We start from the raw sequence: 22,847 nt of genomic DNA on the forward strand, positions 1-22,847 counted from the left end.
GCTCCCCCCCCTTAAGTGTGTGTTGGGGGGGGCTGTGGTCCCGTGCCAGGGCGTAACTCCACTGGCCCTGACCAGAAATGTGGGGGGTTGTCTTGATTTGTAATAGAGACCCCTCTCCCATGGTAGGGGAATCAGGGTATGTGCATGTGTGTGTTTTGTGTTGGTTGGTGTGTGTGTGTTTTTTATGTGCAGGTGCTTCTCCCTGGTGGTGGATCGTAGTGATCCTGGACCTTGTGGGGGTCTCCACCTGGCAGGAGCCCCCTTATGTTGTGGGGTGACCGGAGCCTGGTCTTAAAGAGCCCCTCGAGGCTGGTGCCCCGGGATGTTTGGGGACCATGAGGCTCCGGTCTGAAGAGCTCCTGCTGAAGATTTGCATAGTTGCACCTATTCTTAAAAAAAACGGGCCTTCACCCATCCGACCTAAATAATTACCGTCCAATATCTAACCTTTCCTTTCTCTCTAAAATTCTTAAACGAACTGCTGCCAGTCAGCTACAAGATTACCTTATATTAAACAATCTCTTAGAACCGTTCCAGTCTGGTTTTCGTCCATTCCACAGTACTGAAACAGCTCTAGCCAAAGTCACTAATGATCTCCTCGTGTCTGCTGATGCAGTCTGCAAGTGCAGCCTTTGACACGGTGTGTCATTCCATTCTTCTGTCAAGGCTACATGAACTTGGCATTGTTGGTACTGCCCTGGATTGGTTCTCATCTGACTGACAGGCAGCAGTTCGTCACCTTCTCTGGCCATACATCCTCAATCTCTCCTGTTTCTCAAGGAGTCCCACAAGGGTCTGTTCTTGGACCTCTCCTCTTTATTCTGTGTATCCTTCCCCTTGGACACATACTGCGTCGATATAATCTGGACTTTCATTGTTATGCAGATGACACCCAGATTTACCTCAGCACCAAATCACTTCAAAATCCACCCTTTTCTCTCTTAGAGTCCTGCCTCTCTGAAATCAAGAACTGGATGAAACATAACTTTCTTATGCTCAACAGTGATAAAACTGAACTCATTCTTATTGGATCCAAATCGACACTGTCTTATCAGGCTGTCTTATGAGAAAACTGCGCATGCTCCGGTCGCGTCTCGTTTACTCTGCTGCTGCCTTCACTGAACACTTGAGCTTCGTAATCAAGGTTCACTTGACACGTTGTGACTGCCGCAAGGGTCCGCGCGGCAAAGCAATCGCGGTCGCGTCGTGAGGTCGTGCGCCTCTCGATTTTTGTGCGTGCGAAGTTACAAGGTAGAATTCATGCACTTGTACGGAACTTTGAAGGTCCATTTTTAGTATTTTCCAGCATCTTCAGCTTAATTTACATATTTATACAAATACACATATATTCGAAATTATTCCAAATAATTCGCTTTTTATCTCATTAAAAGAGATGATACCGTGTTTGGTGACAGCAGAAGAGTGCAGTAAGCACTAGTTAGGTTAGATATCTTAGCTAACTAACCTAATTATGTTCATGGCGTGTTGCAGAATTCACTTAAAATTAGCTGGCAATAAAGGCGACGTGCTAACTAATCATGTGTCCATTTTTATAGTGTAGTGTTTTTATAGGGTAAGGGCATTTATTGAGGGTAAACGCAGGGCAGTAGGCTCACCCTTAGAATCCGACGGACGGATTTTACGTCCAAAATACACCTCATTTTCTCAACTAAAAATACGACGTAGCAGGACATATTTATTTATCTGTTATGTTTTTTGTGTATGAAATAGGGCTGTCCATGACCAAGGATTTTTTTGGTCGACCAATGGTCGTCATTTACTCCAACTAATCGACCAATCGACCCCCCCTCCAAAAAAAATCCCATTTTGACCGGGATACACATTTGTGACAAAAAATTCAGTTATCTGCTCAGTTCTTCTCCCAGTCGAAGAGTTCACAGCATTGTCGTGTACAAGAGCGACCCTTTTTTCCACGGGGATTCTAAACTCTGCCATTACTTCGCTGAGTCGCTCTGCTATGTTAGTAGCTGTGTGGCTCACTCCCAACTCTTTAGTTTCCAGCATGAATGAATGTAGTCGGCAGTTATCAGAAATAAAATGCGCTGTGACCGTCATGTAAATTTCCATCTGGTTAGATGCCCATATATCCGTTGTGAAGCTGAGTGCTTTACAGTTTTCGATCTTGCCCTGAAGTGTTTGTTTTGTTGTGCTGTATTTGGGGGGGGGGGGGGGTAAAATGGACACAAATTAAGTACTAAGTAAAAAAGAAACACACAAACTTCGATATAAACATAAGGCGTGTAATGCTTCAGGATTTTGTCACGTTTGGAGCACACTACGAGCTCTGTTATGAACGCTACTGTTGTTTTCTAGGTAAAAAGTGGATAAACTCTGTTATCAACAATCTTTACAATGCCACTGACCTGCACTCACCTTTAGGAAGAAGAGAACAGACAGTGTCAGTAGTTTTGAAGAATCCCTCAGTCATCTGCGGTGACTTTGCTGCACCTCATATGTGGTTTATTCCAAACGTGTGACAGAAGACCGCGTCTCACCAACGAGACTCAAAGCACAATCACAATAGCACAGATACTTCATACCGCTAGTCTCTCATTTTCCTCTACGCCAGTTTTAAAAGTGTTAGTGGCTCGCTAGGCTTGTAAACAAACCGCACACCATGAAGATGTAGCAGTGTGTCGCCCTCAGAGTTGATGAGGTAACCGGGCCACGATACAGACCGTTTGTGCAGGTGAGAGTGCGGACCGGCTGAGGAGCCATGAAACCAGCCGCATGTAGCTCGCGAGCCGCAGGTTTGTCACTCCTGAATTCGATTTTTAAATCCCTCACGACTGACAATATTCACAAGTCGCATGTCCAGCGCTGTCCTTGTCACACAAATCACCAACGGTACATTCGTGTCACGTCTTCCTTTGTCACGCCATTGAAATTAAAAGTCCTAGAAGCCCTTTGACGAGACGCAGCTTTGTGATCTTTGACATCTTTGATTTGTAAGTGATATATAAAAACAATTGATAATCAAACTTTGATGGCTTTCTTTAATTATTTCAAAACACAATACTTGTACTTTTTACTTTCAGTACTTGAGTAATAAATTTTAGACTAAAGTACTTGCAATACTTAAGTACAAAAAATGCTGAATACTTCTGTACTTCTACTTAAGTAAAGTTTTTAAAGAACACTTCAACTTCTACTCAAGTAAATTTTTTGATAGAGTACTTGTACTTTTACTCAAGTATGGGTCTCGAATACTTCATACAACACTGGCTCAGTCTTATTCACACTTTCATTTCCAGTTGTCTCAACTACTGCAATTCACTCCTATTGGGTATCAGTTCTTCATCCATCCATGAACTCCAGATAGTTCAGAATTCTGCTGCCCATCTCCTCACCCACACTCGCGCACGTCACCACATCACCCCTGTTCTTCAAAGTCTCCACTGGCTCCCTGTCAAATACCTTATCCAGTTTAAACTCCTTCTTCTGACCTACAAAGCCCTTAATCTTCTCGCACCTTCTTACCTATCTGATTTTCTTCTTCCCTACAAACCATCTCGCTCTCTCAGGTGTTCCTCTGCTGCACTACTAACCACCCCTACATTCCACCTCCAAGGTTTTGGTCACCGAGTTTTCTCTCGAATGGCACCTCGACTCTGGACCTCCCTCCCTTCTCCAGTTAAACATTCTGCTTCTCTTTCCACTTTCAAAACAAACTTAAAAACATCTCTTTGCACTGGCCTATAACACTCCCCTTACCTTCAATACCTGACTCCAAACCCTTACACCACTGTCAACTCCATCTATACTGACCTATAACACTCCCCTTACCTTCAATACCTGACTCCAAACCCCACTTACACCACTGTCAACTCCATCTATACTGACCTATAACACTCCCCTTACCTTCAATACCTGACTCCAAACACCTACACCACTCTCAACTCCATCTATACTGGCCTATAACACTCCCCTTACCTTCAATACCTGACTCCAAACCCTTACACCACTGTCTACTCCATCTATACTGGCCTATAACACTCCCCTTACCTTCAATACCTGACTCCAAACCCTTACACCACTGTCTACTCCATCTATACTGGCCTATAACACTCCCCTTACCTTCAATACCTGACTCCAAACTCTTACACCACTGTCAACTCCATGTATACTGGTCTACTTTATTTTACTCCATCATCAGCTCCCAATATGTTACCATACTTCATGACCTCTTCCATTTACAGCTTTATTTTTATTGTCTGTTGCCTGTACCTCTTCCATCTTTGGGTTCCTGAAAAGCGCTATATAATAATAAAGAATAATAATAATAATTTGCAATATAGAAGAGAAGTCTTCTATATCTGCTAAAATTGCAAATGTTGTATGGATAAAATAATCTGAATATATTATTCTAATAATCTATTAAATCTTTCCTGAATTTATTTTATAAACTAGTGTATTTTTCTCTGCCTTTGCAGAATATCTGTATGCAACATTGGGAACATTTTGGCATTATCTTTAAAACAACTGGCAAACTCCTCCCTGAAAGAACTGGACCTCAGTTACAACAAGCTTCATGATTCAGGAGTGAAATTGCTCTATAGTGAACTAAAATGTTCACAGCTGGAGAGACTCAGGTGACCTTCAAATACACTCATTGTTGACACGTAGAGGTTATTTGCTGACTTCTAATGATATTTTGGATTTCATAGATGTTTAGCTGTTCTTTTTTATGTAGTACGTTATTAAATGTATTTTAATATTTAAAAAATAAAATTTAAAAATTGTTAAAAAATTTTTAAATTAAGTTTATTTAAAATTTAAATGTTATTAAATGTACTTGATACTAAAAATACAAATTTCTATCTTTCAATTCACACACGGTCATTCATACAATTGATTATAACTAAGACAATACATTGTTGTGTGTCTGGGTGTCTGTTTCATAATTTCCGTGTGTGCGTCTTATTGTGTGTATGCATCTTGGTGAATGTGTGCATCTTTGTGTGTGTGTTTGCCTGTGTGTGTGTCTTGTGTGTATGCATTTTGGTGTATGTGTGCATCCGTACGTGTGTTTGTCTGTGTATGCATCTGTGCTTGCGTCTTGGTGTGTGTCCACATCTTGGAGTATGTGTGTGTCCGCACGTGTGTTTGTCTGTTTATGCATCTGTGCTTGCGTCTTGGTGTGTGTCCGCCTGTCTGTGGATGTGTCTTCATTTGATATTTAACTTTGTGTTCCTGTATATGTCATAAAATTTTGTTGCCATAGTGATGGGACAAGCAGCCTTTTGAAGCATGTAAATGTATTTCAGTCTTGTTCCCTCCTTTCTGCAGATTGTCTGGTTGTTTGATTACAAAGGAAGGCTGTAAGTTTCTGGCTTCAGTGCTGAGTTCATACGACTCATACCTCAAAGAACTAGATCTGAACTACAACCAGCCAGGAGATTTAGGAGTGAAGTTGCTCTCTGATCCAAATTGCAAACTGCACACATTAAGGTCTGTAGATAGGTACAGAGCTGCATGTTTGTGAGTGTGTGTGTGTGTGTGTGTGTGTGTGTGTGTGTGTGTGTGTGTGTGTGTGTGTGTGTGTGTTTGTGTTTGTGTGTGTGTGTGAGTGTGTATATATATATGTTTATGTAGGTACCTTATTCAACATTGTGTTTATCAAGGGGCGTAGAATGAGTAGTTGTAATATCTTGTATATCTATTTGCAGGCTAGCTAGCTGTCATCTTAATGACAAGACATGTGAAATTCTGGGATCAGCTTTAAAACAGGAAACGTCTCCTCTGAGAGAACTAGACCTCAGTGACAACGAGATCCAGGATTCAGGAGTGAAGCTGCTTTGTGGTGGATTGCAGAGTTCACACTGTAAACTGGAAATAATCAGGTAACATTAAACAATGATTACCTTCATATCAAATCAATGTTTCTAATTCACTGGGAATATTTTGGCCAAATAGTAGTAACGCTAATTCTCTAATTCTTCGTGGGTCGACGAAGGATGAGACACAGAATCCTCCTTATGACGGACGTCACTTTAGTTTTATTTTACATATAGCACGCAAAGCACACGAAGAACATGCAACACTCACAGATACGTGTAAACTTTAGACAACGACGAGCACAGGACACTGCGTGAGCGCACATTAAATAGACAAACCACATAAGCCCCACGTGATTACGAGACAAGCCACAGGTGAGACGGATTATCACAAGACGTAACCACAACCACGAAGATCCACAGACGCAGACGATACACGTGGACAACGTAAACACACGCCCAAAAGGGAGGGGCCGGGGTCCTCAACGTGACAACAAAATTAAAAATAAAATGAAATCACTTAATTTGCAATTTAATGTTTCACTCGAGCACGGGTCATATGTGACAAAAATAAAATAAAAATAAAAAAGGAGGATTGGCGCTACCTGCTGGTGATTTTCTTTTTCATTTTCCACTTTTCATTTTAATTTTCCACTTTTCTTTTTCGTTTTCAACTTCACCAGCATGCAAATACATGTAAATTAACAGTAGGCAGAGCTACAACTACAGAACCTCCAGTGAAATCCAGAGAGGGCAGCACAAAGCAACATGGCCGACGTTTTACTAGAAACGGCAAATGAGATTATGAGGTTGGCGAATTGTCAGGATGAAGATTATATATTGCTTAGATGTGAAGTAATCTTAGACAGGCTTGGCGATATCCAAGCTTTCACCAACATGCGGGTCAATACTGTTGTATGTCGGAATTTACGTGAAGTGGTAGAACGCTTCCATGGATCGGAGACCATGGAAAACCGCCCAGTGCGAGGTCGGCCTAGGTTGGACGTTGCCGAAGAGACGACGCTGAAGTTGGTTACTTATTCGCACTTTCAGATTTGTTTGGTTACTTATTCGCAGCTCCTTATTCGGCGACTGAAGTTGGTTCCCTATTCAAAAAGGTTGTGTTCAGATCTAACTGGCAATATGGCATATTGTGTAATTTTGCACAAGTGAAATGCTGCTATATGCCTCTAATGTCTCAGGCCAGGCAAGTCATATGCATCATACTTAACATGTGCCTATCTATTGGATAAACTAGACTTCAGTTTGTATAATAGTATTACTAACACAAATATTATATAATGTTAATAGTGCAGTCTATTAATATTGTATTTAGAGAAATTTCAACTACATAATTGTAGGCCTTATTCATGTAGAATCACACAAATGAATACTCAGACACAGAGACCAGGTGTAACGCAGCACGCACTGCGGAGCGAGGAGACGGATACAAACGCTGAGGAGAGCGAGATTTACAGTTTTTCCCAGTCGATTTGGTTCATTTCTCACATCATGCTTTACATTGGCATCACAACTAGTGCATTTCTCAAAACAGTTAGTGCAAACAGCAAAACTCAATGAAATACCTGCAAAATCACATACTTCACTCAAAATTCTTTGTTTTTGCCCCAAAAGCAAATATTTAGGTCAGTCAATTTGTCAGTGCCATCAAAGTATCTAGTCTGTATGCCATTGCCTATGAACAAGGCAGTCAAAATACAGTGCAACTTGAGGTCACAGTCAGTGCAGACTGTATATTCTGATGGAAACTAGCTAAGCTTTTGATTTCAAGAACGCTGCACATTCTGTGGTATATCAAATACATGGTACACACATACAAACTTACATGGAACACAAAGTTACACATGACTGTATGTGGGAGACTGATAGCAAGAAATTGGACTGGAATCAAATTTGTACAGCAATATTGTTTGACTGTATTGTTCGCACTGCAATTTGTTGACAAAAACAAATCTGATTGAAATTCAGAAAAGACAGACAACTGACTGGAAAAACTGCTAAATTAAAAACTTATTCTACACATTCAAAACAACCTAAGCACATACAGCCTTCTCTTGTTGTGTGAAATTGGAACCTCTGCTACCCCTATGAGCTAGTCTTGATATCCTATATGGTATAAGAATGCAAAAATGCAACAACAAAAAATGGAATAACATCAGAATTTATGTCAATGTGCAGCATTACAGCAGAGAGCACATTTCTGAATGATATGTTTTCTCTATGAAATGTTTGAACGACTGAAGACACAGTTGTTCTTCCAATATTCAGCGGCACCCAATGACCAGCTTCAGCCATTGTAAGACCATGACTTACATGTAAAACATGGTCCACAATTGTTGCCCTTATTTCACTGTTTTGTCCCCTCAGCCTTACACCACACAATCTTACCCCTCTACACCACAGTCTTACAGTTTTTCCCAGTCAGTTTGGTTCATTTCTCACATCATGCTTTACATTGGCATCACAACTAGTGCATTTCTCAAAACAGTTAGTGCAAACAGCAAAACTCAATGAAATATCGGCAAAATCACGTACTTCACTCAAAATTCTTTGTTTTTGCCCCAAAATTAAATATTTAGGTCAGTCGATTTGTCAGTGTATATTCTGATGGAAACTAGCTAAGCTTTTGATTTCAAGAACGCTGCACATTCTGTGGTATATCAAATACATGGTACACACATACACACAAAACTACAGGCGGAACACAGTTACACATGACTGTATGTGGGAGACTGATAGCAAGAAATTGGACTGGAATCAAATTTGTACAGCAATATTGTTTGACGGTATTGTTCGCACTGCAATTTGTTGACAAAAACACTGACTGAAATTCAGAAAAGACAGACAACTGACTGGAAAAACTGCAAAATTAGCATCTTATTCTGCACATTCAAAACAACCTGAGCACATACAGTCTCCTCTTGCTGTGTGAAAATTGAACCTCTGCTACCACTATGAGCTAGTCTTGATATCCTATATGGTATAAGAATGCAAAAATGCAACAAAAAATAAAAGAATAACATGTCAGAAAGTATGTCAATGTGCAGCATTACAGCAAAGAGCACATTTCTGAATTACAGTACATACATGTTTTCTCTATGAAATGTTTGAACGATTGAAGACAGTTGATCTTCCAATATTCGGCTGCACCCAGCAACCAGCTTCAGCCATTGTGAGACCATGACTTACATGTAAAACATGGTCCACAATTGTTGCCCTTACTGTATTTCACTGTTTTGTCCCCTCAGCCTTACACCACACAGTCTTACCCATCTACACCATATAGTCTTACCCCTCTACACCACAGTCTTACTTCTCCTATTGACTGTTCACCCTATACATGGCTTTGTCTTTCCATTATGAGACTTTGTGATACTGCCGTGTTTAGCGTCTATAAATGTTTGCCAATTACAGTAAAGGTTCATGAGACGCACCTCTGACCTGTGGTTGAGACCATTGGTTGATCTAAGCCTTCACCAATTCCCTTTCTTACTGTAACTGAATGTTCACTTGCAAACAATTTAATCAAATTAGGATAAATTACCAAAATGTGACACAAAAATTAACTAAATACAGTAAATGTAAAATGATGCCGTAGAGATTATGACAACATGTTCAGCACTTTTGCATATAATGACCTAGGCGATGACCTAAAGACTAAATGTTTGGGAGGGTAAGACAATTCAACAGCCAATCCATACAGCACATTTTGATAAACATGACATAAGCAACACATAATGTAAAAAACAACAGACAACTGCCCATGTCCATTTGCAATATGTACAAAAGCATTTGGAAAATGTTAAACACAAGGTGAAATTAAATTATTATGTGCACAAGTGACAAGGAGATGTGGAGACTGAATGAACTGTTTTGAGAATTTCAATTCTGATCTGAGAAATGAACCAAACCGACTGAGAAAAACTGTAACCCCTCTACACCACACAGTCTTACTCCTCTACACCACAGTCTTACGCCTCTACACCACACGGTCTTACTCCTCTTATTGGCTGTTCACCCTATATATGGCCTTGTCTTTCCATTATGAGACTTTGTGATACTGCAGTGTTTAGCGTCTATAAATGTTTGCCAATTACAGTAAAGGTTCATGAGACGCACCTCTGACCTATGATTGAGACCATTGGTTGATCTAAACCTTCACCAATTCCCTTTCTTACTGTAACTGAATGCTCACTTGCAAACAATTTAATCAAATTAGGATAAATTACCAAAATGTAACAAAAAAATAAACGAAATAAATAAATGTAAAATTATGCCTTAGAGATTATGACAACATATTCAGCACTTTTGCATATAATGACCTAGGCGATGACCTAAAGACTAAATGTTTGGGAGGGTAAGACAATTCAACAGCCAATCCATACAACACATTTTGATAAACATGTAATAAGCAACTGATAATGTAAAAACAACAGACAACTGTCCATGTCCATTTGCAATATGTACAAAAGCATTTGCAAAATGTTAAACACAAGGAGAAATGCAATTATGATGTGCACAATTGACAAGGAGATGTGGAGACTGAATTAACAGTTTTGAGAATTTCAATTCTGATCTGAGAAATGAACCAAATCGACTGAGAAAAACTGTATTACAGGGAATTCCATAGACGTAGTCGTAAGGGCAGGCATGGGTCATATCAGGTAGGCAGTCCGAAGGCTCAAACCAGGTTTCTCTTACAAACCAGGTTTCCCTGCTCCTTGGTCCCACCCAGCTTGTCTGTGGCCCTGATTTCCCTCTGTCTGCCTCGCCCGTGTCGTTATCGTCCTCAGCTGTGTCTTGTTAGTTCCATGTTCTTATAGTCCCTGTGTTTCCCCAGTCTGGTATCGGTGGTTTTGTGTCTTTGACCTGTTTACGTTTCCAGTGCTCCCTGTATTGTGTTCATTATGAGTTTTGTATTCGTTGTTCGGTGAGTTTGCTCTGTCTGTTCCTGCCATTCTGTTTCCCTGCCCGTTTTGTTTATTATGCCTGTGTACCTATACGGTTCGGACTGCCTACGTGATATGACCCATGCATGCCCTTACGACTACGTCTATGGAATTCCTTGTAATAAATCTCGCTCTCCTCAGCGTTTGTATCCGTCTCCTCGCTCCCCAGTGCGTGCTGCGTTACACCTGGTCTCTGTGTCTGAGTATTCATTTGTGTGAGTCTACATGAATAAGGCCTACAAGTATGTAGTTGAAATTTCTCTAAATACAATATTAATAGACTGCACTATTAACATTATATAATATTTTAATTGCATTAGTAATACTATTATACAAACTGAAGTCTAGTTTATCCAATAGATAGGCACATGTTTAATATGATGCATATGACTTGCCTGGCCTGAGACATTAGAGGCATATACACTACCGTTCAAAAGTTTGGGGTCACTTAGAAATGTTCTTATTTTTGAAAGAAAAGCAGTTTTTTTTTTCAATTTAGCTAACATTAAATGCATCAAAAATACACTCTATACATTATTAATGTGGTAAATTACTATTCTAGCTGTAAACATCTGGTTTTTAATGCAATATCTACATAGATGTTTGGAGACCCATTTCCAACAACCATCACTCCAGTGTTCTAATGGTACAATGTGTTTGCTAACTCTGTAAGGAGGCTATTGGATATTTAGAAAACCCTTGAAAACCCTTGTGCAAGTAGGTTAGCACAACTGAAAACAGTTTTGCTGATTAGAGAAGCTATAAAACTGACCTTCCTTTGAGCTAGTTGAGAATCTGGAGCATTAAAATTGTTGGTTCGATTAAACTCACAAAATGTCCAGAAAAAAACAACTTTCAATTGAAACTCGACAGTCTCTTCTTGTTTTGAGAAATGAAGTCTATTCCATGCGAGACATTGCCAAGAAACTGAAGATTTCCTACAATGGTGTACTACTCCCTTCAGAGGAGAGCACAGACAGGCTCTAACCAGAGTAGAAGGAGAAGTGGAACGCCCCGCTGCACAACTGAGCAAGAAGACAAGTACATTAGAGTCTCCAGTTTGAGAAATCGACGCCTCACAGGTCCTCAACTGGCAGCTTCATTAAATAGTACCCGCAAAACGCCAGTGTCAACGTCTACAGTGAAGCGGCGACTCCGGGATGCTGGCCTTCAGGGCAGAGTGGCAAAGAAAAAGCCATATCTGGCTAATAAAAGAAAAAGATTAATATGGGCAAAAGAACACAGACATTGGACAGAGGAAGATTGGAAAAAAGTGTTATGGACAGACAAATCAAAGTTTGAGGTGTTTGGATCACACAGACGAACATTTGTGAGATGCAGAACAACTGAAAAGATGCTGGAAGAGTGCTTGACATCATCTGTCAAACATGGTGGAGGTAATGTGATGGTCTGGGGTTGCTTTGATGCTGGTAAAGTGGGAGATTTGAACAAGGTAAAAGGGATTTTAAATAAGGAAGGCTATCAATCCATTTTGCAACACCATGCCATACCCTGTGGATGTCACATCACACAACCAACTGGACTCAAATACCCAGAATTCCTCACTCTCCCCAGCCCAAAGTGCCATAATAAGATCATCATCACCGGATTATTGATTTCACCTGCAAGTCTGTCCCTCTGTTATTTAAGCCCCTTTCCCTTTTCATTAGTTGCGAAGTATTGCCTCAGTTCTCATGTGTGCATACCAAGCGTTTCCACGGCTACAGTTCTGGTTCCGACTTCTGCTTGTGTCCTGGTATCTCGTTCCTAGCCTGCTCCCTCGGATTTGGTTGCCTGATACTCCTGCCTGTTCCCGGAGTTCTGTGTCATCAGGACTACTTTACGTTTCTGTGTACCTATTAAAAGACCTGTTGATCTGCACGCGTCTCTCCGACTTTGTATCGTTACAGAATACTTCGCCTCTAAGCAGATGGCAGATCAAGAGTCCCTGAAACTGGCCGTCTCCGCGCAGGGACGTATGCTCGGCCAGCACCAACAACTGCTCGAGGAAGTCAGTCTGTCCATGAATGTGGTGGTGGAACAACAGACCGAGCACCGGGCTCAAATGGCTGGTTTAGGACAGACCATGCAAGAGATCACGTCTCAGCTCCAATCCCTGTCGCTCTTTGTGCAGAGAGAGGTGTCATCTGAACCGGCTGTCCCTAATGATTCTCAGCACGAGCCCCTGTCCGTAAGCAAACCCGAGAAGTATGACGGCGCCCCTGAGCAATGTCGAGGGTTCTTGCTGCAGTGCTCTCTGTATTTCTCCGGTAACCCCAGCTCTGACCAGGAACGAATCAAGTTCTTCATCTCTCGGCTTACCGGTAAGGCTCTGGATTGGGCTACAGCAGTTTGGGATACGGTTCAGAGTATGGCATATAGTGAATTTTTGTCACAATTTAAGGCTGTATTTGATCATCCCTACGAAGGTAGAGCATGTGGAGAGAGGCTCCATAGATTGAGACAGGCGAATCGCTCTGTAGCTGACTATGCCAGGGAATTCCGCACTATTGCGGCAGGTAGTGGCTGGAACGACCCTGCTCTTATCGTGGCGTTTCGTAATGGTCTCAACGCGGAGGTTTTACACGAACTAGCCTGCCGAGATGATGACCTTACGCTGGATGGACTCGTTGCGCTAGCCATTCGTCTAGACCAATTCATCAGAGAACGTCGAGTCAAAAGAGCCGGTTCACGTCCTTATGTTCAACCTGCACAGTCCATTACTGATGTCAAAGCCATTCCGCGTCTGGAGAATTCACCAGAGCCCATGCAGTGCGACTCTGCTCGTCTCACAGCCGAGGAGAGAGGAAGGCGCTTAAGAGAGGGTTTGTGCTTGTATTGCGGTCAAGCGGGGCACACCATACGTACATGCCCTGTACGCCCTCTGCGTTACCATGCTCCTAGTGAGGAGACCAGGTCCTTGTCGCGTACGACAGTGGTGAGTTCTACTGAAAGTCAGCTGGTGTCAAAGTCTTTGACTATACCTGTCGTTATTCACTCTGAGTCCCCTCGTTATCTTACAGCCCTTATAGATTCCGGTGCAGAAGGAAATTTCATACAGGCGAGGCTGGTCGAGGAGATGGGAATCCCTACCCGACCTCTGTCACGACTCCTCAAAGTAGCTGCCTTGGATGGGGATCCTGTTGGTTTGGGAGTTGTTTCGCTTTGTACGCAACCTATTAAACTCCACACTAGTAGCCTGCACTCTGAAACGGTGTCATTTCTCGTGCTCGAATCGGTATCTTATCCCATCATTCTTGGTTTACCCTGGCTAGAAAAACATAATCCTAATATATCGTGGACAACACGAGACATCACCAGTTGGTCGCCTTACTGTTTTTCACACTGCCTAAGCCTTGAGTCTATACGTGCATGTTCCACTAGTATTGAAAGCCCTAGCGATTATCCTGCCGTTAAGATTCCAGAGGAATATCGCGATCTCTCTGCCGTCTTCAGCAAAGAAAAAGCCACACAGTTACCACCTCATCGTCCTTATGACTGTGCCATCGACTTGAACGAAGGGGCAACGTTTCCCAGTGCACGGGTTTACCCACTCACGCAGGAGGAGGAACGAGCTATGGAGCAATATATAAAGGAGTCGCTCAAGCAAGGTTTTATTCAGCCCTCCACCTCGCCTCTGGCTTCTGGCTTCTTTTTTGTTAAGAAAAAAGACGGAGGTCTACGTCCATGTATCGATTATAGGAATCTCAATCAGATATCTAAGAAATATCCTTACCCTCTTCCATTAATCCCCTCAGCACTCGAACAGCTTAAAGAGGCCAGGTACTTCACTAAGCTTGACCTCCGTAGCGCTTACAATTTAATTCGCATTAAGGAAGGAGACGAATGGAAAACTGCCTTTGTCACCACTAGGGGGCATTATGAGTACAGAGTTATGCCATATGGCCTTAGTGTGGCTCCATCAGTGTTTCAGTCTTTCATTAATGACGTACTTCGAGATTTTATTGGACGCTTCGTCATTGCTTACATAGACGACATTTTGATTTATTCCAGTGACATGGTTTCTCATGTGCAACAGGTTAGGTCGGTGCTTAAGAGACTCTTGGAAAATCACTTGTACGTGAAGGGAGAGAAGTGTGAATTCCACCTTACTTCAGTCTCATTTTTGGGGTATATAGTTAACCAAGGGGGCATTACCATGGATGACAGTAAGGTTGAGGCTGTGCTTCAGTGGCCACTCCCTACTTCAGTTAAGAAGTTGCAGAGTTTCTTAGGGTTTGCCAATTTCTATAGACGTTTCATTAGGAATTATGGTACTGTTGCTGCTCCCCTCACTGCTCTACTTAAGGGCTCTGTCACCACGCTTCGTTGGACCCCGGAGGCTAGACAGGCATTTGACAAACTCAAGAGGGCATTCACCACAGCCCCGGTACTCAGGCATCCCAACCCTTCACTACCTTTCGTTGTCGAGGTGGACGCCTCCAGTGTTGGCGTGGGAGCCGTTCTGTCGCAGAGGGATGTCCACTCCAGGCTCCGCCCCATAGCTTATTTTTCTCACAAGTTATCTCCAGCGGAAAGAAATTACGGCATTGGAGAGAGGGAGTTGCTGGCCATTAAGTTGGCATTGGAGGAGTGGAGACATTGGCTGGAGGGAGCTAATCATCCATTTTTAGTACTATCCGATCACAAGAACCTAGAATATCTAAAAACAGCCAGACGTCTCAATGCACGACAGTCCAGGTGGTCGTTGTTTTTCTCACGTTTTCAGTTCAAAATCAGTTATCTTCCAGGCCGACGTAACGCTAAGGCTGATGCTCTGTCCCGCCTATCCCAGGAGAGTGATGAGGAGGAGGAGACCAGGGAGGAATTTATTCTTCCTCCGCACGTGCACTTGTCATCCATCAGGTGGGAGATAGATGAGAAAATTGAGCGACTACTCCAGGAGGTAGAGGTTCCACCTGAGTGTCCCGCAGACAGGACATTTGTCCCCATCTCCTGTAGGGAGCAGCTTATCACATGGGCTCACTCCTCTCCTACAACAGGTCACCCAGGGGAGACACGAACACGACAACTGTTGTCCAGCCGGTATTGGTGGGAGTCGTTGGTCACAGATGTGCACCGGTTTGTCGCGTCTTGTTCTACCTGCAGTCAGAGTAAAGTGCCTAAAACCTTACCTGCAGGCAAACTCATGCCTCTCCCAGTTCCAGAGAGACCTTGGTCACACATTGCTGTGGATTTTGTGACAGACCTGCCTTGTTCCTTAGGCAACACGGCAGTCCTAACTGTTGTGGATCGCTTTTCACGTGCTGTACGTTTCATTCCGTTCGCTGCTCTACCCACTGCTTTCCAGACTGCTGAAGCACTGTTTAGCCATGTATTTCGTGTCTTTGGGATTCCAGAGGATATTCTGTCCGACAGGGGCCCCCAATTCATCTCCAAAGTGTGGTCTGCATTTTTTGAACGCATAGGGGTGGCTGTCAGCTTGACTTCAGGTTACCATCCCCAATCCAATGGTCAATGCGAACGGATGAACCAGGAGCTGGGCAAATTTTTGAGATGTTTTTGCATTGTAGGTACCATGCTAAACCAGCAGGTGGCAGTACCACTGGCAACACATGGAACAAGCTTGCTTTGACGGAAGTAAGGGTGTGTCTACAGTTCAGGTGTTTAAATACCCTGAACAGCCATTCATCTCTCTCTCTCTGGTTTGACCGACACATAGGTTAGACCTATTAAAGAGAGGCTCCGTAATATCTCCTTCTCTCTCTGGTTTGACCGACACATAGGTTAGACCTATTAAAGAGAGGCTCCGTAATATCTCCTTCTCTCTCTGGTTTGACCGACACATAGGTTAGACCTATTAAAGAGAGGCTCCGCCACTTCTCTCTCTCCGGTTTTCTTTGAGAACACGCAAACTTTGCAACGACTAACAGCAAACAGCTGAAAGTCATACTACTTAATTAACGAGCCTGAGTTACGGTGCAATCTAACCAGCAACTGATCAACGTTACCGCGACAACAGATTCACCAAACGACTTCAATCAAGCTTGTTAACGCGGCCACACGGACTGAAACAAAGGCGATCAACTCCCTGTTGTTAAACCGTGAACGAGACTCGCGTTCCTGGACGATTCCCCAGCACACCTGGACGACGTCGCTTAATCAACGAGGAGCCTGCGGTGGAAATTCCCTCCTAATTCCAGGAGAATTCAGGGAGGACGACAAAACCCCAAATCCTCAACACGTGAGACTCTTACCGCTGGGCATAGTTCATCAAAGGGCATAGTTATTTGAACTACAGAGTTAACTAAGTTTTTTTGTTAATACATTCTGAATGTTTGTGTTTAACTTTGTTTTCATAAACTTCGTTAAGATTTGTACACACAAGTTCTCCACCTGGCATGCAATCTCCATGTTTTATCTTCTGAATATTTGACAACTTGTAGTCTCCATTCTCAGACACACTACATTAATTTTTAGTTAGTAAGCCAGCGCCATTACTCTTTGTTCTGACCACGTTGGAATAAACCAGCTGAGCTCATTAACATAGTCGCGCTGCTCTACTGTTTAAAGTCGGCGCCATTTTAGTTGCTTTGTTCTCCATAGGAGAACTGAGATTACAACTCCGCCTCCTCACACGCGCACAAGCGCGCACACTTACTCCTCCCCTTTTTTTTTACACACACACACACTAGATGCTGAGTCTTCACTGTAAATATACTGATCCATGTTGATGCTCTTTGTGTTTTAGAATAGTTGGTTTTAAATAAATGTATCATTTATTTTCACCAAATTGTCTGTGTTGATGTCATTCAAAAGTGGTTATTGCCAAAACCTCCAAAGAATTCATTGTTAAATCCTTCAGATACCAAACCATTCATTACCTTTAGTTGATAACTAAACTTGTGGTTCTGGTATAATTAGAGTATGAGACTGATTCTAAAATTAATGAGACTGATTAATAATTAAGGTAAAACTATTTTAAAGGATTAGTAGGTGAAACCCCTACAGCATGAACAACCCTACTGATTGGTCCAGATTTTTGCCGTGGGCAGAGATGGCACAAAACTCTCTTACCAGTTCTGCTACCGGTATTACCCCATTTGAGTGTGTTCTAGGGTTCCAACCACCCATGGCCCCCTGGTCTCCTTCTATGTCCAACATACCTGCAGTGGATGACTGGATGGGACGCAGTGAAAGGGTGTGGGAGGAGACACACAAACGGATAGAGCAGGTATTGCAACGACAGAAGAGGCAAGCCGACCGGCGCAGAGGAGAGACTCCTGTATACAAGCCTGGTGATCGGGTATGGGTATCTACACGTAACTTCCGCTCAGCAGATTCCTGTCGTAAGTTAGGACCCAAATACACGGGCCCTTTTGAAATCGACAAACGTATTAACGAGGTTACCTACCGTCTCAAGCTACCTAGTCACTGTCGTATGTCACGTTCATTCCATGTGTCTCTATTGAAGCCAGTCGTTCCAGGGCCCTTGGGAGTGAACCTATCTCCAGATGTTCCTTCCCTTCCCATCATGAGCGAGGAGGATCCCATCTATGCTATTAACCTCATTCTGGATTCTAGGAGACGAGGCAGTAACCTGGAGTACCTCATTGATTGGGAGGGATACGGCCCAGAGGAGAGGAGGTGGGTCCCTCGGAAGGACGTACTGGCCCCAGGGCTCCTGGCGGACTTTCATGCCCGCTATCCACACAAGCCAGCCCCTCGTCCCCGGGGCCACCCTTGCAAAAGATCCGTTGGTGGTGCTGCGGGAAGTGGTCGGCGTCCCGGACGCCTCGGGGGGTGGTACTGTCACATCACACAACCAACTGGACTCAAATACCCAGAATTCCTCACTCTCCCCAGCCCAAAGTGCCATAATAAGATCATCATCACCGGATTATTGATTTCACCTGCAAGTCTGTCCCTCTGTTATTTAAGCCCCTTTCCCTTTTCATTAGTTGCGAAGTATTGCCTCAGTTCTCATGTGTGCATACCAAGCGTTTCCACGGCTACAGTTCTGGTTCCGACTTCTGCTTGTGTCCTGGTATCTCGTTCCTAGCCTGCTCCCTCGGATTTGGTTGCCTGATACTCCTGCCTGTTCCCGGAGTTCTGTGTCATCAGGACTACTTTACGTTTCTGTGTACCTATTAAAAGACCTGTTGATCTGCACGCGTCTCTCCGACTTTGTATCGTTACAGTGGACAGCGCTTGATTGGAGCCAATTTCATCCTGCAACAGGACAATGACCCAAAGCACACCACCAAGTTATGCACAAACTATTTAGAGAAGAAGCAGGCAGCTGGTGTTTTATCGGTAATGGAGTGGCCAGCGCAGTCACCAGATCTCAACCCCATTGAGCTGTTGTGGGAGCAGCTTGACCGTATGGTACGAAAAAAGTGCCCATTAACCCAATCAAACTTGTGGGAGCGGCTTCTGGAAGCATGGGGTGAAATTTCTCCAGATTACCTCAGCAAATTAACAGCTAGAATGCCAAAGGTCTGCAATGCTGTAATTGCTGCTAAGGGAGCATTCTTTGACGAAAGCAAAGTTTAAAGTAGAAAATTATTTCAAATAAAAAAAAACATTATTTCTACCTTGTCAATGTCTGGACTATATTTCTATTCATTTTGCAACTCATTTGATAAATAAAAGTATGAGATTTCAGGGAAAACACAAAATTGTCTAGGTTACCCCAAACTTTTGAACGGTAGTGTAGCAGCATTTCACTTGTGCAAAATTACACAATATGCCATATTGCCAGTTAGATCTGAGGGTTAAAGTGATGTCGGGCCATACTGTTATGTATGAAGCATATGTTATTTGCCTGGCCCGGCACCTTAAATGTATACAGGAAGCCTCTAAAATTGCCCCTCTGAACCATTTCACCTGTGCGCACAACTGCATGTGTCATGTTTCCAGTTAGATTTGAGGGCTAAAATGATGTCGAGCCAGGCCAAAATCAGGTTTCTCTTACAGACAGTAACATGTTATGTATGATGCATGTGTTATTTGTCTGGCCCGACACCTTATAGGCATGCAGCAAGCCTCTGAATTTGCCCCTCTGAAGCATTTCACCTGTGTGCTTAACTACTCAATATGCCATGTTTCCAGTTAGATTTGAAGTATAAAATTATGTTGGGTCAGGCTAAAATCTGGTTCCTCTCTTAGGGAGCGACCTGTTGTTTATGATTCATTTGTTATTTCTCTGGTCCACCATCAATAAGGCCTTCAATAAGCCTCTGAAACTGCCCCTTTAAATTCGTTCACCTATATGCCCACTGCTCAATATGCCATGTTGTGTGCTGGTATTTCTTCTTCCGATTGATTTGTGTTCTAGAACAGCATTTCTGTGTTTTTAGTTTTCAAATCTAAGAATATATTTCCTTACGTTAGAAATGCTGACAAATTCAATAATCATGTACAAATTGCATACAATTGTAACGACTTGAAATAGAAACCATTTTACAAAAGGAATGCTTTCATTATATTCTAATATTTTTTTCTACATTCACAAAATCAGTATGGGAAACAATAACCTCTTAAATGTATGCTCCTATGCTTGTTTGTTTAATCTATCTTTGTGAACACAAACTTTTTGAATAAGGAACCAAGTTCAGCCGCCGAATAAGGAGCTGCGAATAAGTAACCAAACGAATCTGAAAGTGCGAATAAGTAACCAGCTTCAGCGTTGTCTCTTCGGCAACGTCCAACCTAGGCCAACCTCGCACTGGGCAGTTTTCCATGGTCCCCGATCCAGACCTTAAGCGTTCTACCACTTCACATATATTCCGACATACAACAGTATTAACCTGCATGTTGGTAAAAGCTTGAATATCGCCAAGCCTGTCTAAGATTACTTCACATCTAAGCCATATAATCTTTGTCCTGGCAATTCGCCAACCTCATAATCTCATTTGCCATTTCTAGTAAACCGTCGGCCGTGTTGTTGTGTGCTGCCCTCTCTGGATTTCATGGGAGGTTCTGTAGTTGTAGCTCCGCCTACTGTTAATTTACATGTATTTGCATGCTGGTGAAGTTGAAAATGAAAAAGAAAAGTGGAAAATGAAAATGAAAAGGGGAAAATAAAAGAAAAGCACCAGCAAGTAACGACAATCCAAATTTTATTTTTGTCACATATGACCCGTGCTCGAGTGAAACATTAAATTGCAAATTAAGTGATTTCATTTTATTTTTAATTTTGTCATAATATTTTCACACATGTATGGAAAAAGAAATGGCAAAACGGTATTTTCATTTTCATTTTAGTGTTTTCATTTCAGTTTTATTATTGGCAGGATCTACCTCCCATACCATTGTAGCAGAATATTTAAATAATAATTTGTACAAAATTTATTAGATTTTATTTTAGTCTCAAGTTGTCACAATGTAACTACTGAAAAACTGAATTGGAAAACCACCCACAAAGTCACAAATAATTCTTCACAATGCCAATAACATATAGTGAAGCATCTGAATATTTGGTAGTGTGACTGGCAGGGTGAGCAACTAAAAAGGAAGCGATCACGCCAAGTCTCAGGGAAAGAGGATGGTTTAATTGAAAGTGTGCAAACCAAAAACCCGTGACATAGTTCCAGATTAAGGAAATAATAACCAGCAGTCAACTGGTACAAAGACAAGACATATATAGACGAACAAACGACCCTCAGGTGAGATGGATCACGGGTCCCGCCCACCTGAGGGACGAACATCACATGACCAAAACAGGACAGCTGCCGCTGTAAACGGGGGCGACCGGCAGGGCCCCCCCCCACAACGTGACAGGCCCCCCACCAAAGCCGCTCTCCCCTCCAGATGTGCGGCTTACAGCGGCAGCACACAAAACAGAGCAAAGGGGCGGGAGGTCAGGGACAAGACAGGGACCCGTTCCCTGCCGTCCTGGAGCTGGAACACAAAACACATAGCTCCCCGTCACTGGACGAAGACAGGGCAGGTACCCGTTCCCTGCAGTCCTGGAGCTGCAACATAAAGAGACAAACACGTTAGCTCTCCTCCCTGGGCGGGACCCTGGACCGACTGGGCCGTCAACAAGATGAAAACCACGCCCTGGTCGGTCACAGGGCCCTCACGCCCTAACCGGCCATAGGCCGCTTGAGCCCCACCGCTGTGTGCGGACTGGGAGCACTTAGCTCACCACACGTCACAGGTGTGGATGTGTGCAGGCTGCCACACTGGGGTGCGGCCCCAGCAACCACCAACCACCTCCCGAACCTACCTCTTCACTTGGAGCTGACCCCTGCCTTTCGCTAGGGGTCACCCCAGCCTCCTGGGGAGTGAACCCCTCCCGGGGCCCCTCATCGCAAGGTGGACTCCTCCACCCAACCCAGGAGCGCCAGAGACCAGGGCCCTGGCAATGCGCAACAGGGACACGCTGGTCACCCTGAGCTCGAAGAGGAGGGTCTCCTTCTGGAGACCCCACAAGGTCCGGGAGTGCCGCAGTCCACCACCAGGAGCAACCTGCAACACAACACACACACACATGCAAAACACAACATAAAACGCGCACCTGCTCTGACCTTTGACCCCTTCTTGGCATGAGGAGACACCCTGTCCATACACCCCAGGCATCCTCTGCCTACATAAAGGGGTACAGGGGCTCCTACCTGCTCAGGGGTCCCTCCCTACCGGTCAGGTCTCCTAACGGAGTTGCGCCTTCTGAGCCACATGTCGTGGCTCAGGAACCCTATAGCTCCCCCCTAAAAACATATTTAGGGGAGGCCCCTCAGGGGAATAACAAAATAAATATACAAACACAACATGTAACATATACGCGCCCCAGACGCCCTCCGTGCCACACCCAGTGGCACGGGACCTCAAATGGACCCCTCCCAACACACAGTAAAGAGGGGTGCAAGCGAGGAATTACATAAAACAAATCACGCTACACGCTAGGACAAAACGAGCACGCAAAGACAAAAAACACAAACAAACGGACAGGACCCACCGATGCGTGCGCTCTGTAGAGCGTGACGCGCCTACTCCAGCTCTCTCTCTCTCACCATTTTCGCCATGGGATCCATAGATACATGGAGAGAGAGAGCTATACATGAGCGGCATTAGCGTCATGCCTACAGCGACGCATCTCTCCGGCTCGCAG

General features: G+C 43.5%; 1 protein-coding gene across 7 annotated transcripts in view; it reads left to right on the forward strand.

Annotated features, from left to right (window-relative positions):
- LOC143501909 (NACHT, LRR and PYD domains-containing protein 3-like) overlaps positions 1–22,847 on the forward strand; it is a 70,131-nt gene that overhangs the window by 27,169 nt on the left and 20,115 nt on the right. For 6 of the 7 annotated variants that reach the window (XM_076995068.1, XM_076995069.1, XM_076995071.1 and 3 more), the window contains 3 exons: positions 4,455–4,613; positions 5,311–5,472; positions 5,691–5,864. In XM_076995068.1, the coding sequence (XP_076851183.1) occupies positions 4,455–4,613; positions 5,311–5,472; positions 5,691–5,864 (495 nt within the window). Of the gene's footprint in view, positions 1–4,454; positions 4,614–5,310; positions 5,473–5,690; positions 5,865–17,847; positions 19,330–22,847 lie in introns of those variants that run through there. The other variant, XM_076995074.1, reaches the window with a different exon arrangement.

Source organism: Brachyhypopomus gauderio, unplaced genomic scaffold (assembly GCF_052324685.1).
Source record: "Brachyhypopomus gauderio isolate BG-103 unplaced genomic scaffold, BGAUD_0.2 sc179, whole genome shotgun sequence".
NCBI lineage: Eukaryota > Metazoa > Chordata > Actinopteri > Gymnotiformes > Hypopomidae > Brachyhypopomus > Brachyhypopomus gauderio.